This window comes from Rhopalosiphum padi, chromosome 1 (genome assembly GCF_020882245.1).
Source record: "Rhopalosiphum padi isolate XX-2018 chromosome 1, ASM2088224v1, whole genome shotgun sequence".
NCBI lineage: Eukaryota > Metazoa > Arthropoda > Insecta > Hemiptera > Aphididae > Rhopalosiphum > Rhopalosiphum padi.
In genome coordinates, this window is record NC_083597.1 from 51,920,769 (window position 1) to 51,935,944 (window position 15,176).

The following is a 15,176-nucleotide window of genomic DNA, read 5'->3' on the forward strand; positions in this document are numbered from 1 at the left end:
GCCGACGCTGCCGCCGTTATAACACGAGATTATACATTTATATTACATTTATATTACATTTATATACCCGACAAAAACCGTATAAATGCCATAATCATGCAGTTTATCGCGAGCTCGTTTTTTATTCTTCCCATTTTTTTTTTCGTTCACGACAACAAATCGTTTATATAACTACCATAACTATTTAGTACTCTTTTCGGTGACTTCGGTTGTCACAAGTTATATTATTATCCTTCGCGCCACCCCTTCGTGTAAATACGGTGTAATGCCAACTCCCAAGTCATGATGACGATCACGGGGTGTGAAGATGGTATAGAAAACGAAATAAAAACACACTGTGAATGTTGATTTTTCTAGAAAATAATTTTAATAAAATTTTTTCATAAATAAAACATCACTTAGTCAAAAAAAAAATCACACAAAAGCCTTAACGTTAAAAATAATCTTAAAATCACAATAATCATTTGCACACAATAAAATTTCTCATAAATTACACTTACAATAATAAATTAAAATATCTAACATTAGATATTATTATATAAATTTATATAATCAAAAATATATTATCGTTGATTTTTCGATATTTTATAAACATAAGAATAAAAAAAATTGCTTTGTTACACTCAAGAGCACCTAGGAACATGACTGATACACTTCAAGTTGTCTGCAAAAAGAGCGGAGGGATTGACAATCACAAGACAAAAGTTAAGTCCAGTCAATACAAATGAATATTAAAAGATATACAATAAAATATTTAAATATTATTTTATAAATACAACTTTACAAAAAAAATTACATCTAAATATTAACTTTGGCCTATTTATTGTCTGGTAAAAAGCTTAAAATATCAGTTAAATTATTGCATTGTTAACATGTACCATTTATATTTATTTGGTACATAAAATAGTATAATCTATAATGGTGAAGGAGATAAACTTGAAATATACATATAAAAAGGCAACACTGGTTTTTACTCGTAACAATTTCATCATAGAATTTTGTCAAGAACATTAAAAAAAATATATAATATAAAAATATTTTGTGCATTTTAATAATTTTATTAAAACATTCTTGGAATATCTTTAGTACTCAAAAACATTTTGAGCATAACATTTACAGTAATTTATGGCTTACGTACAATTAAAAGGCATCAAGTGCAAAATTATTTCATTGCTACTAATTTATTTTTATAAGTTAATAGTTAATTAATAATATTAAGGTCCAAACATATTACATACTGTTGAGTAGATGGTAAGGTACCAATGTTATTGTTACTATGCCAGTCTACTGCAGCAGTATGTTAAACCTTTTTATTCAAAGTGAATAACACCATGGTACAAAGAAATACAAAATAATAGACAAGTACAATAAAAAAGTATGATAACCTAGTAATTGCACGTTTATTATACATAAATAAATAAATAGGTAATTGATTTGATTTTGTTTTTTTTTAAATTACAATTCAATGAATAAATCATAATGTTCTACAATAGTATACACTATTACATATATTAAACATATAAAAAGAAATATATTAAAATAGGCTACAAAGAAATTGAGCAACTTTTGAAGCAATAATATCGGTTCATTAAAAATTTTGTAGAAAAAATATGAAAAACTCACAGACAGGCAGGAAGTAACACCCAAATTCAGGATGTTTTTGATAAATTCATCAGTGTTCATTATTAACTGTAAATTAAAAAAAAATATATGTTATTATTAATTATTTATTATAACATGTGCCTAAATGACAAAATATGTTCAATAATGTTTAACTATTGGTAGGAAAGAACTTTATTTAAAATACATATTTAATATATTTTAAACCTATGTTTCTTCTGCATTATATAAATCAATACAAATATAAGTTTGGTTAAGCAATTTTGATTTTCACTTTTAAATTAATTTTAAATAATTTATTAATTTAAGTACATTGTACTTCAAAATTACTTTTATTTTATATGATCATAGGTATGTAAAAAATAATTTTAGGTACCTAGTATACTAAGTCAGTGAAATACCCACTTCATTACTGACTAGTTTTATGACAAAAATATTCAATTTCAATAATAATTATTGACGCTTAATAAAGATTCACACGACAGATGTAACTATACAACCTACAATATGTGTAAACTATAAATAAATTAAAAATATCAAGAAGGTATCAATGTAACTAAAATGTGATTAAAATATTTAATTATTGAAAGCAAAAATAGTGAACTCGAAAAAATGTTTATAATTTACAATGTTAAAAACAAATAATTTAAGTACCTATCTGAATAAAATGTTAAAATAATAATTAATAATAAATTAAGAACTTACAGGTCACAGGCAGTTGACTGCAAATTCACATCCATTATGCATATGTTCAACAACCGTTTGTTTTAATTGACAAATCTGTTCCAAGAGTCTGTTCAATACTGTGGTAAGTTCAGAATTTTCATTTTTCAGTACTTTAACTTTATCTTCGAGCTTGGCAATACGCTCTAATTTTCTTCGGCGACATTTGGATGCAGCCACTCGATTCCTTTGTCTTTTCCTTTCAAGTTTGATTTTTTCTTGGGATTCCATGTTGATTGGTGACATGGGTGGTGATGATGACGTGACACTGGGTACGGTTTGAGGTTCTTCTTTGATAACATGGTGAGGAATAATATTGGAAAAGTCATTTGAAGTCATTAACACAGAGTACTGAGGTTCAGATTGGTATTCTGAAGAATTACTACCACTGCTGGTCATTGGTATTTCTACTTGAGTGGCACTGTTAGAATCATTATTGTGGTGTAGGCATTTGAGCGCTTCGACAAATGGTTGTGCATACATTTCTTGCTCTTCGGTTACAGATTTTGGAAATAGAGACGGCGTGGGTGTGCTGATATGGCCAAGGGCGGTCTGTTGGGATATGTAGAACCGTTCCAACTCTGGAGAGCTGAACTTGAGCATGCGTAGGTCTGGCGACGTCAACAAAGGTGACAGGACTTTTAGTTTCTTAGCTGAGTTCTTGTTATTGCAAGAGTTCAAATCCAATGTCATTGGTCTCTTCAGGAAGTTAACTTCGTTGGTGTGGGTTTCAACTTTGGGAATGAGAGGATCGTCGTAGAACGCTTCGTCCAACATCATGCAGCTGGACGAGTTATTTACCATTTTTGTTACTATGGCACAAGCACCCGCGCTTACAGACCTTTTCGCCTATTCCGCACACGGTTTATGGAGAACCGTGTGATGTATTATTATTAATATTTTTATAAACTAGATATAAAAATCCACCCAGAGGGTGTATATTAAAGTATATAAAAAAATAATAAAACGTAACAACAATATTATAATAAATATGTGCGGTGTGATAACACGGTGCGTATAAAAAACAAACGATCAAGTGATTAATCACGGCGCGGTAAACTGAGCACGAACGACACGACGGAATGGCACACGGTACACGAATGAATGAACGTCGGACGGCAGACCGCTCGGGCCCCCCCGATGTGGTCGGCAATGAGTCATCGCGTTATTTTCGGAAAGTAGTGAAGTACGTCATTTCTCGGCGTTCCCATTGGCTCGACGGTCGACAGTGTCGACACATAGTGGACGCGGAATCGTCGAGGCACTTATCCCGCCGCCGTCGCCGCCGCCGCCAACACGGATCGAGACGGATAATGGGCATAGAGCGTCGGTGGTTTAGCGCCTTAGCGGTTACGCGATACCCGCTAGCCGATAACGCGTTCGTGTCGAGTGAGTTCGTCGACAACCGAAACGGATTTCGGATATTTTGATCGTGATGAAATCTGAAAATCATTATATTATTCACAATAATTTCACATGGTCCATATCCTCCCACACTCTTGAACTCTTCGCTTTAATCATATTTACATACTTGTTGAACTTCAATACTTATAAATAGGGCAAACATTATGTAACAAAATAAATTATTAAAAAAAGGGTTTAGATAATTAGGTACCATGTTTACCAGAAAAAATATTTATCCAATTTAAGCTTAAAAAGTTTAATAAGATAGTTTGGAACAAAAATATGCAATTATATATTAAAATTAAAATTAAAAACGAATTTATTACTATATATCAACTTAGACACTATTAGTACTTAGATACAAATAATTTATAAGAATAATATTAATATTGTCTAATATTCATAATAAACTATATTATAATAAATAATAATATCACATAAATTAAGTATAAAAGTACTAATAAAAAAATGTAATGAATTATATGTTAAAAACCTTAAGACATTGTATCTAAGTTAAAGCAATACGACGGAAACATTAAAATTAATTAATATTAGGTAGCGTGCCTTGGTTTAGTAGATAGTAATTATTTTTGTATTACCTATTGTTAGCTTAGTTACGATAAATAAGTGTTAAAAATTTCGAAAAACAAATGTTAAACCATCGTTTTTTTTCGGTTGCATACCTATTGCCTAACAAAAAAAAATACGTGCAATTTAGGGCAACTGGTTATTTTTAGAATATCTTTGATAGTTTTAGTCGTTCTAGGGCATTTAAATCCTAGGCCTAATTATCAATAAAATGTGTATAAAATTACTTTTTCCTATGCATATAATTTTTGATTTTTTCTCAATTCACTGTACTAAAGGTTATCCATAGCAAGATAGATATTTAATGCTCTACTGCAGGTCTGCAGCAGTGCTAAAATCGGCATTTACTATAATTTATAGGTATCACTTTTGATAAAATTACAAAATTCGGTCTTTCAATAATTATTTTATCAATCATTTATAGTATATTTCGAAGATTTAACTTAGGTACCGATTAGTTATTTCTGGCTTTAATATAGAAATGTACGTAACATAATAAAATTATAGAAATGGGTGAAATTTTAGTGAAAAATTAGTAAAAAATGATTTGTTGATGGAAAACAGTTTTGGCGGAAAAGCAAAAAAAAATTAGGTAACTTCTTTGTAATCAGAATGTTACAAACTACATTTCTACGTGTTAGAATACTTAGAATTTAAATTAGCTTTTATTTTGTGAAAATGTTAAGGATTTACGGTGATTAATTTTTGAACCAAAATAAAAAAAAAATTGTCAAAAACTGATTTTACGTAAAAATGTCGTAATTTTATTTCGATTTCTCAATTATTAAGAAATATACTGTGCAATTTGAACTATTGACCTTCTAAACACGCTTGTACCATAATTAATTTCACTTAAATAATGAATTCAATCTAATTTTTATTTTTGATACTTTTAAATTACCTATATTCTTATACATTTGATTTTTATACCATTTATTAAGAGTATCTTGTGGTGATACAAATAATGAAATAACAAATATTTTTGAAATTTGACCTTTAACTAACCAACTTTGTTTTACTGTGTATTGTTAAAAGATGATTTAATGATTTATTGACTTCAAAATTTGTTATATGTAACATACCTAATGGTGGTAGTTTTATAAAAATATAAAATAGGTAGATATTTGTATTATGTAAGGTAAACGTTAATAGAGCTGTAACCTATGAAGTTCGAGTAGGTAATGATGAGTGATTGCTGACAATTAGTATCCCATTTATCTACATAAGTATGTATTAAAGAGTTAGATTGTAAATTTTTAACCATCTATTAAAAAAAATATTTAACTTTTTTTTAACAATTGACCTTTATTATTAACTATAGAGTATAGGGGCTGATATAGTTGAGTGATGATAACGCGTATGCATACATAAATACTTATACCTTTTTTGTCGATCCCAAATCAGTTATTGTGATATGGTTAATACTTAGGTAAAAACTAGTTGATATAATAGCTATATATTATAGCTAATAAGTAATAATGGCTATGCGGGACATTATATAGTCTATACCCTATATTACTATATATAATGACTATAGTAACCTACTTTTAGGGTTAGATTTATGTTCTCTATTTATAGAAACCTATGAAAAATATCAAACATGCATTAAAAATAATTAAGAATAATTCACATTTCACATTGATTACTTTTTGACAACTGTAAAAAATAATAATGCAGAAAACGAAACAATTACCTATATTTATTTGTAAATATTTATGCAACTATTATACAATGTGTCCCAGAGGCCAGAAGTATCGTATTAACCTTATTATCTTCGTGGTAAAAATTATGTTTAAATGTGTTTTTTTACAGCAATAAATAAGAAGATTGAAGATTTTAATTGAATGACATTATGACATAATATATTAGTTTCAAATATCTTGAAAATTTAAAATATATATAATAATATCATTTAAATTTAATGAAAATCGACCGATAATGTTAAAATTAGGTAGCATATGATTTTTGACATCATCGTATTCTTAATCATTGAGTTATTTTATAATATTATTAAAAACTTAATTTTAACTCTTATGTATAAATTAATGAGAGAAATAGGCCAGGTAGATCATATAAGAGCGCAACAAATGTCGATCACACCATTAACATTCTTAGAATTTAGAAGTGTATAATTGTATCTTCAAAATTATCCATATGTTATTTGTGCATACTGTTTGGAGGTTGGACTTTGGAGTATCTTTAAGCAAATCGTTCGTTCATAAAATGACAGGACATGACAAAAAAATAAAATAAAACAATATAGAAAAAGAAATTTGTTCAACAGTTTCATGCAGTTGATAAAAAAAGGTATTTACAATTTTGTGATTGAGCACTACATAGGTTAGATCAGAATATAATATCTGGAGATAAATTAATTTTTATTGACGAGTCTACAAAAAATAAAACTGCATTCTAATCTAGATTGATTAAATCATGCCTTACCTACCTTTCATTCAATTAAAATTTTTTTTTTTCAAATTGTTTTAAAACATAAATGACAAAAAATAATGACTTTCATGAAAATTTAAAAAACTAAAATCATAATTTTATTTTTGAAATTTATACTATAATTCAATTGGAATTTTTTTACTAATTTTTGTAGTAATCAATAGGTATAACACTTAAATTTAAATATGTATATTGTTTTATCACGGAGATATACTAAAAATAGTAATACGGGACTTCTGGAACAAGTTAATACCCACGCCGAATCCCAATTCCCCAATATTCTAGTAGAGTATAGTAACACTGTAACAGTTACAGTTTACAGTATAGTATACAGTAACATACAAACGGGTGAAGGGAGAATATTAAACCCCCTGCCTCTTTTCGTTACATAAAAAATTGAAATGATTTTATAAATACTTTTTGAACTTACTACTTACACATTATTTGAAAAAATATAATATTTTTCGCCAATTCTTGGCCTTTTTTTATTCTCCATGTCAAATATATATTATATAGGTTCATTTTTTTTTTACGCGGGAGTAATGCGAAAGCTGTCCTCGCGGCGCCGTCGGTTCAAAACAGGAAAAATAGTTCAATTATTTTAAAGAAACTTCAAAACTTATTTATTATAATTATAGGTTCCCAAATTAGGTATGAGTGTATGACTACTTACTTGTAAGTTGTAATAAATCAGATGATATACTCATTGGCGTATGGCATAGGCTGATAAAATATGTATAGAGCGGAGCGTTAGCTCTACTATTGTTTGCTCATGCAGTTGCAGACTGCTGACATGCAGTCTATTGTTCCTATAAATATATATCTATGCATGTGCAATAATTTAAAGCCTATAAAGGTATAGTAGAGTATCGTTAATCCGAATGGGTTTAGATAAATAGATCGTTCGGATTCTCAATGAATTTAAAAAATAATAATTAAGCGATAATTTTTAAGCCTATTCGAATTAGCAGGACCCTTTTTAATGGTATATCTATTTAAATCAGGCTATCAATATAAAACATCAAAAACTCATTCTAAATTTTTTCGACAATCAATTATAATAATGATAAGTCCTAAAATTTAAAATAAATGTGGTAGGTAATTCACTAAAGTAATTTTGTTTTCTATAAAAATACAGATATATAGGGTTATGTTTAACTCGTATAGGATAGGTTGATTCCTAAATGATTCCTTATTGCAAGATACCTAAAAATTCAACAATCGTTCATACAATACATATATAACTATATAAGCTATAGTTACCTATAATATATCTATGCACTACGCATTTTAAATAATATTATTATGTTTTATGACCTATGTAATATTATAACGACACAATAACTAAACACCTACATACAGTACAAAAATACTAATGATTACATTTTTTTTTTTTTTGATTTAACAACAATAAAATATTACATTGTGAACAATAGTAAATGAATCATGATATATGCACAGAAATTGGGTATTAATTTTTTTCGACCAAATAAAACTTTAAAAAACTATGTGCTAACATTATAAATATAAAAAGAAGCAATAGTCTTATTTAGCATAACAAAAAATAAGCATAGTTTTTAAACATTCTATGTGTATAAAAAACGAATATTGACATTTTTTAGCTGATTGTAGAGTAAATATATTTTTTTATTAGTGATTTTAAGTAAACCAAATAAAAGAAAAAACAAAATTGTGAAAAAAAAAATGTTTTGTTGTTTACTATACAAGAAAATCAAATTACACACCAAGTTAAATGTTTTTATTGAATAAGAATTAAAAAAGTAATGTTGTTTATTACGAGTATAATATTAAACATCCTCCAATAACCACTTTTACTAATTTTTATTGTTTACACTCTATAAAAAATATTATACTTTATACGATATTATTAGTTATTACTGAAGCGGTATAAAATAAAATATGAGTATTTTGAAATAATATTGTAGAATCTATAAGAAATAAAAATATTTAGTAATATTTATTGACACATTTTATGATTGGGATATAATCAGATTGAATTGATTGAATCTGTTTAAATACATATAAATATTTATAAATAGAATTGTAGAAAATATTTTTCTTTTGATTTATTTTTTTGGTATGTGATAAAAACGTAAAACTATAAAAATCTTAGGAATTTACATGAAAAGTAAGAAAATTAATTAAAGGTAAAAATACATTTCCCTGCAGCATAAAGACATGATAAATACCATAGCCGTTTACATTCTATATCTAGTGTCTAGATATCAAATATGTTCAGACTAATAGTTGTTTTTTGATAGTGGATATCATATCTTAAAAAGTTAATAAGTTAGATTTTCTATAAAATATATTCAAATTCAAATTATTTCATATTAAAAATTATTTATTTCACTCGTTCTTTTAATGCTATCATTGTGAAGACGTGAACAATTTATTTAATAATAGCTTTAACTAAATATTTATAAAAGAATCAACTGAACATTAGTAGCATTTCATATTGTTTATATTTCCATTAATTAAATTTATAATAATGTTTTAAAAAAAAAAGACTGTAAAAATAAATATACATTAGAAATATAAACTTTACTCTTTTACATTAATAATGATATTTTGTTCAATATTATCCTTGGTAATTATTGGCAATTCCTGTAGACCTCCAGCATAAGACATTTTAACTTTAAACTTGGGCATGTTGATAATACAACGTTTTTGTACTTCTAATATGCATTTTTTAAGGAGATCATATGCTTCTTGATAATTTGCATCTAAAAATAAAATCAATAGTTATTATTTCAATTGAAGAAATCATTTATTGTACTTATAGTACTGCTTATATTAGTAAATAGCAACTGTTAAGCATACTGGTATACCTATTACAAAGTAGATACTATTACATAGTATTTTGTTTTTTTAATTTAAAAATCATTAATAATTCATACTATTTAAATATTAGATGTATGATAGAGATGTGATTTTCATAAATATAAATTTTAGCAATACAATTAAATATTGATTTATTTCAATAGATTTGTTAAAAATTAATTCATAATATTTTGTTTTTCAGACACATAATATGAACTCAACTTATTAATAAAATATAATCAGAATAAGAAACATTAATTCTCATACATGACATATATTACATGTGTGATATGAATTGCAGAAAAGAAATTTCTAATAACCTAATTAATACAATTTTACTAAAAAACGTAACTGAATCAATGCCAGGTAAGCCTCCTAAAAGACTAAAAAGCAAAAGGTCTCGATCTTTTTTCTATCTAACAGGATTTTTAGTTTATACATCAAAAGTTTAAGTGGGCTGCTTCTCCTCTCTAGACACCAAGCAGGGCCTAAAATACTGTGTCCCCTGAATGTCAAATGTGTGTCCCAAGTAACAAACATTTAGGAATTTCAAAATAATTAAAAATATTTTGAACTTATTCTTGTATTTATTTTATGTATTTTTAGTACCAGTATCATATAAATAATATTGATGTGACAGGTAAGTGGTACATAAAAGAGGTGAGATTATGGAAGTTACAACTTCCACAGATTATTTTTGCTATAGAAATCTGTTAAAGCCCAAAGGTAACAGTTAAATTAATAAGTGTGCCCCCTGAAATCAGATGTATTTTAGGCCTTGACACCAAGATACATAATTGACTCATTTAAATGTATTATACAAAAATTGTATATTGTTTAACTCAAAGAAAAAATATTGTACATACAACACTTGTCTTTTCGAATATTTATAATATCATACTCAACAGTGATGTAGCATTTTCTTAATGTATTCCTTACTGTGATACCAGATCAGTTTTAAAATTAATAAAACTATTTATGCCATATCTAAATAATCTGTCATCTGTTTTATAGTAAAGGTCAATATTTATAATCCAATTATAAAAAAATAATTTAAAAACTAAATTAAATGTTTAATAGTTACTTTAAATTATTCCAAAAACAAAGATTGATTTATATTTATTAGAATTACCTGGTTTGTAATAACGGTCCATAACTGTAATTGACATCATACCACCATATCCATGAGCACCGTAAGGAACCTCAACTTGAGCTCCCAAATAATCAATGAAGTATAAATGTGATTTTTTCTCAGTTGGATTATAACCTCCAAGCATAAAGTTAACTTGATAAGGACTCTGTGCACAAAAAAAAAATATATTTTTAATACAATAAATTATCAAATCAATAATATGCAAATAATTATGAAGTTAAGAACTTGTAGAATATGAGGTAAGCTTGTAATTTTCTTCAATAATAAATAAACAAATAAAAATTTAATTAGAGTAATTCAATCAAACAATTACTTGGCTTCTAAGGTGTTCGGCAACAGTTTTACGAGTGAAAGTCGCAATAGCTGGAATGGACAAATCGTATCCATTACGCATGCGGTAAAGTTTGACATTTTGAGTGATGTATTCTGCAAATCTGGGTACGTCACCTGCTTCACCAGTGACTCCCATCACTACATGGTTGGTGATGTTGTACGTTTTGTCTTCATCTACATAAAAAAATAGTTTCATCTTAGTACAAAGGTACAGGCACTGTCAGGCAGGTAAAATATTAGTTTTAAAAATGTCTTACCGTCTTTCATGACCATAATACTGTGCGCAGCAGTCATGTCCGTGGCGATGAGTACAAAATCGTTGAACTTTATCCCAATAACGGTTTCCATTTTGTAGCAGTCGGGTAATAATTAATAAGTTTAATTAACTCTATAATACAGTATTTGGATTTAAATATACTTTATTACTAGAAGGTTTAGTTATAAAAAGTATGACGATTGATTTGTATTATAATATGTACTATTGCTGTTGTATAAAGATAAAATGATTGAGCGGTTTTTTCGTTTCAGAAACGTTCAAAACAAACGAGCCGTGGCTAACTTCATTTATGTGGTTAAGAATCTGAGATAAGAACAATAAACAAACCTGATATCACGATTTAAGATACTATACTATCATGTGCCTGATATCAAGGTGGAACATTGAACGTTACGACGTTCAACTACACTGAATTTGTATTATCATCCACTATCCAGTTACTACGAAAATCCGTTGCTACGAATAAACACACAATTCACGATTTAATAAGTATTACTTCGAATTTATAAAATGATTAAATTTAGGAACTATTACCACGGTAAGTTAATATCCCTATATAATTATACAAAGTATAATTTATACATAACCAATGACCATTTTAATTTAAAAAAAAAGTGCATATCATTATAGTTGAAATACCTACTTAAAAACTAATATTATTTAAAACCTCTTAATTTATATTTTATAATTTTTCAATAAACCTGTGTAGCTGTATTAACGTTTTGTCATTAGTTATTAAAATGTTTGTATTAAAGATAATAGTCCTTAAAAATGGTTTTATAAAAATATAAAATAGACGTAATTTTTGAAAAAGTAGGTGCCTATTATATATTATACTTAGAACATTTTCACAATTCATTATAATGTTTATAGAATATTCTCTCTATCCCTCCGAGGTCCGGAAGTGTCCACCATCTTGGACTTTATGTGTGATTTTTCAGGTTTTTTAAATTATTTTTGAAAATCCTAATTTTATCTCAAAAATACCTCTATACAAAAATTAAACAAATATGGTTTCATTATTTATAGCGTGTCGCAGGAAGTACTAATATTAAATGACACAAAATGTACGAACCTAGTTGCACTATATTTACAAAAATTAATAGGTATTATTCTTATTTTTTTTTTTATTGTTTGTCACAAAATATGAACAATTTTAATAATAGTGTGTCGCCAATAGGTGTATGAATAAGGACCAAGGTCGGTGGTGGTAAACTTAGCCATAATAAATAGTTGACATCGTGGTGAATTTACAACGATCTTTGTCGCATGATAAGTTAGAAATGATTAGTTTAGGAGACACCACACTATATATGAGAAACAGCAGGAACGGAATATGATTACAAGTCACTTCCGCAGTTCCGCACCTTTATATTGGCGATGGATCCGTGTACTAACGGGGACGGCGGCCAACAGCATTAATCTCAATCAAATGGTAATGGCTAATACAAAAAACATTACAACGGCTCTGGATATTTAATGAATACGAGACCGTAGACACATTGCATGTATATATACAAAGGTGAAGACGTCTAGACGAGAATAATATATATCTAAATTCGGTTTGCGTTTGCGGGAGGCGACGGAACAACAACCTGTGCTACACCAGCAATCGGAGACGAACGCACACAATATACTCGTACGTATAATGAGTTAGTATCAGTGTATGTGGTGACTGAGATATAGCACTGACCGGCATCATCCGAAGTGTAAACGGGGCCTGATTTACCAATTCGTGGGCCCTGTACAATTTACAATTTTGGGCCCCAAATTGTCCATCTTTATTTTCTCCAATGCTAAAATAAAAATGTATGCATAATATATTTTTAAACTAATGCTGTAAGTAGCTAATTAGTATATGAGTAGTTGGATCATAGAAGAGTATGACTTCATATTGTTATTAAAAATGTATTACCTGGCGATTGTGCGCTAGTAGATAAATTAGTTCTAAATGTAAATTTATCCAAACTACCGTGAATTTTTTTGTTTCTTGATCTCGTTTATATTTTAATTTTATCTTCATTAAACCACTTAATTATTATTTTGATTTTTTAAATTATTAAAAATAATTCACAAATGACTAATAAATATAAAATAAATATGATTGACGTAAATCGCAGGACTGAATGCACCACGCAACTACGCAAGACACCGTCAATAGTATTATATTACGATTATTAGTTATACATTATTATATTATTATTATATAATATTACGACGATAATAACGACAATGAAATTTTGTTATCATCAATGCTGACTAAAACCGTCGTTTTCGAGAAATCCCCATTATACTTTTTACATACTGACCCACCAAAATATCCAAATAAAATTATGTTTTTTCAAAATATTGTGATAAAACGGTATATAATTAATTTTAAATGACTGATGTCGGTGGGCCCCTCTTACGAGTGGGCCCAGTGCAAATGTCCCATTTGTCCTTGCATAAATATGGCCCTGAGTGTAAATTATGGTATTTTTCTATAACGGCGTAAACAGCGTGGAATTATACAAAGTCGCAATATGTCGCTGTTGACGAACAAATGACGTACGTAAAATTGTGGTTCTTATAGGTGAAGACATCGCATAGTACGACTGCAGCGATGCGGGATCGGGGGTATGAAAAACAAGGGGCACTACGGAGTTTGGAGATAAATTACCAACGCACGTTCTCCGGCACCCCGTCCTGTAACGAGTTCACGGATGTCGCACGCTCGATTATGGACGCCTTACACCCCCCTCCAACTGTATGGCGGCCAGCCGAACGACACCCGCCGTCTACAATCGCGTGACACGGCGGTGAGCCGTACCGGAGTGGACGGCAATTTAATTGGGATTGCCATTGACCACCGCTAACCTGTGAAAAATTACCGCAGCCGTCGTAAACACGCCACTAACACCGTATTATAATATATAGTACTATTGTCGAGCGGCGTCATTAACTGCGCTTTTACAGCTAACAACCATGCCGCCTACAGTCTTTGAGTGGCTGAATGACGTGGGTAATAGTAAGCTTACATCTGGCCACCGCCGTCGTTTTTCGCCGTTTTTCACCTAAAATATTAAATATGCGTATTTTTAAGATGGAAGCGCACTCGCGATGCCCTTGAAAACGTTGTATCGCGCAAAATGGACCGTCGGACTATCTTTCTATAGCAAAAAAATTTCGAAAATCAAAGTACCTAAATACGCTAAAATCACTTTTTTGAAAAAAATGACTGAGAGGACGGCTGCGAAATGGAGAAAATGCTGCAATAAGTCAGTGGCGTCATTAAAATTTTTTTTTACTACTCATAGCGTATAAAGCAAGCCACTTTAAGTGATTGCTGCTGACCAATGCTTCCTACTGTGGTTCTTATACTCTATATGGCACTAGATCGTTTAAGTCTATGTGTCCTGCGTCTTTGAACGCAGTGTTCGATTTGGAAAAATACTAGAAGGTGGACTCAGTGGATGTTGGATGAACGAGCGTTCCACACAAAATTTAATATCACATTACTGTGCGGAGCAAAGCCCCTCACATCACCTTCAGGCACCCATAATTCCCAAAAATCATTACATTTATTATATAAAAATATTTTAAAATAAAGAAACACTTATTTATTTATTACACATCATCTAATGACATTATAATTTAAATTACGATTTATAAAGATATATAACATGTAATAACTCTATCAATACACCTACAAAAAACTTATCATGTATTATTACCTATATATACATATATATACCAATACACCCATGTACATGAATACAGACATACAGTATTGTGCGACATAAACGT

At 28.9% G+C, this 15,176-nt stretch overlaps 2 protein-coding genes across 2 annotated transcripts; both read right to left on the reverse strand.

The window, feature by feature from the left end:
- Positions 1–342: 342 nt before the first annotated feature.
- On the reverse strand, positions 343–3,451 carry LOC132932116 (transcription factor Jun). The gene is made up of 2 exons (XM_060998335.1): positions 2,326–3,451; positions 343–1,689 (listed from the first exon to the last, which is right to left on the reverse strand). Exon 1 carries the CDS (start codon positions 3,145–3,147, stop codon positions 2,329–2,331), a length of 819 nt encoding a protein of 272 aa, XP_060854318.1. The 5' UTR covers positions 3,148–3,451; the 3' UTR covers positions 343–1,689; positions 2,326–2,328.
- A 5,795-nt stretch (positions 3,452–9,246) lies between these two features.
- LOC132917654 (proteasome subunit beta type-2-like) lies at positions 9,247–11,610 on the reverse strand. Its single transcript, XM_060978491.1, has 4 exons — positions 11,371–11,610; positions 11,094–11,287; positions 10,760–10,925; positions 9,247–9,530 (listed from the first exon to the last, which is right to left on the reverse strand). The coding sequence occupies exons 1-4, from the start codon at positions 11,459–11,461 to the stop codon at positions 9,349–9,351; spliced, it is 633 nt and encodes a 210-aa protein (XP_060834474.1). The 5' UTR covers positions 11,462–11,610; the 3' UTR covers positions 9,247–9,348.
- Positions 11,611–15,176: the final 3,566 nt, after the last annotated feature.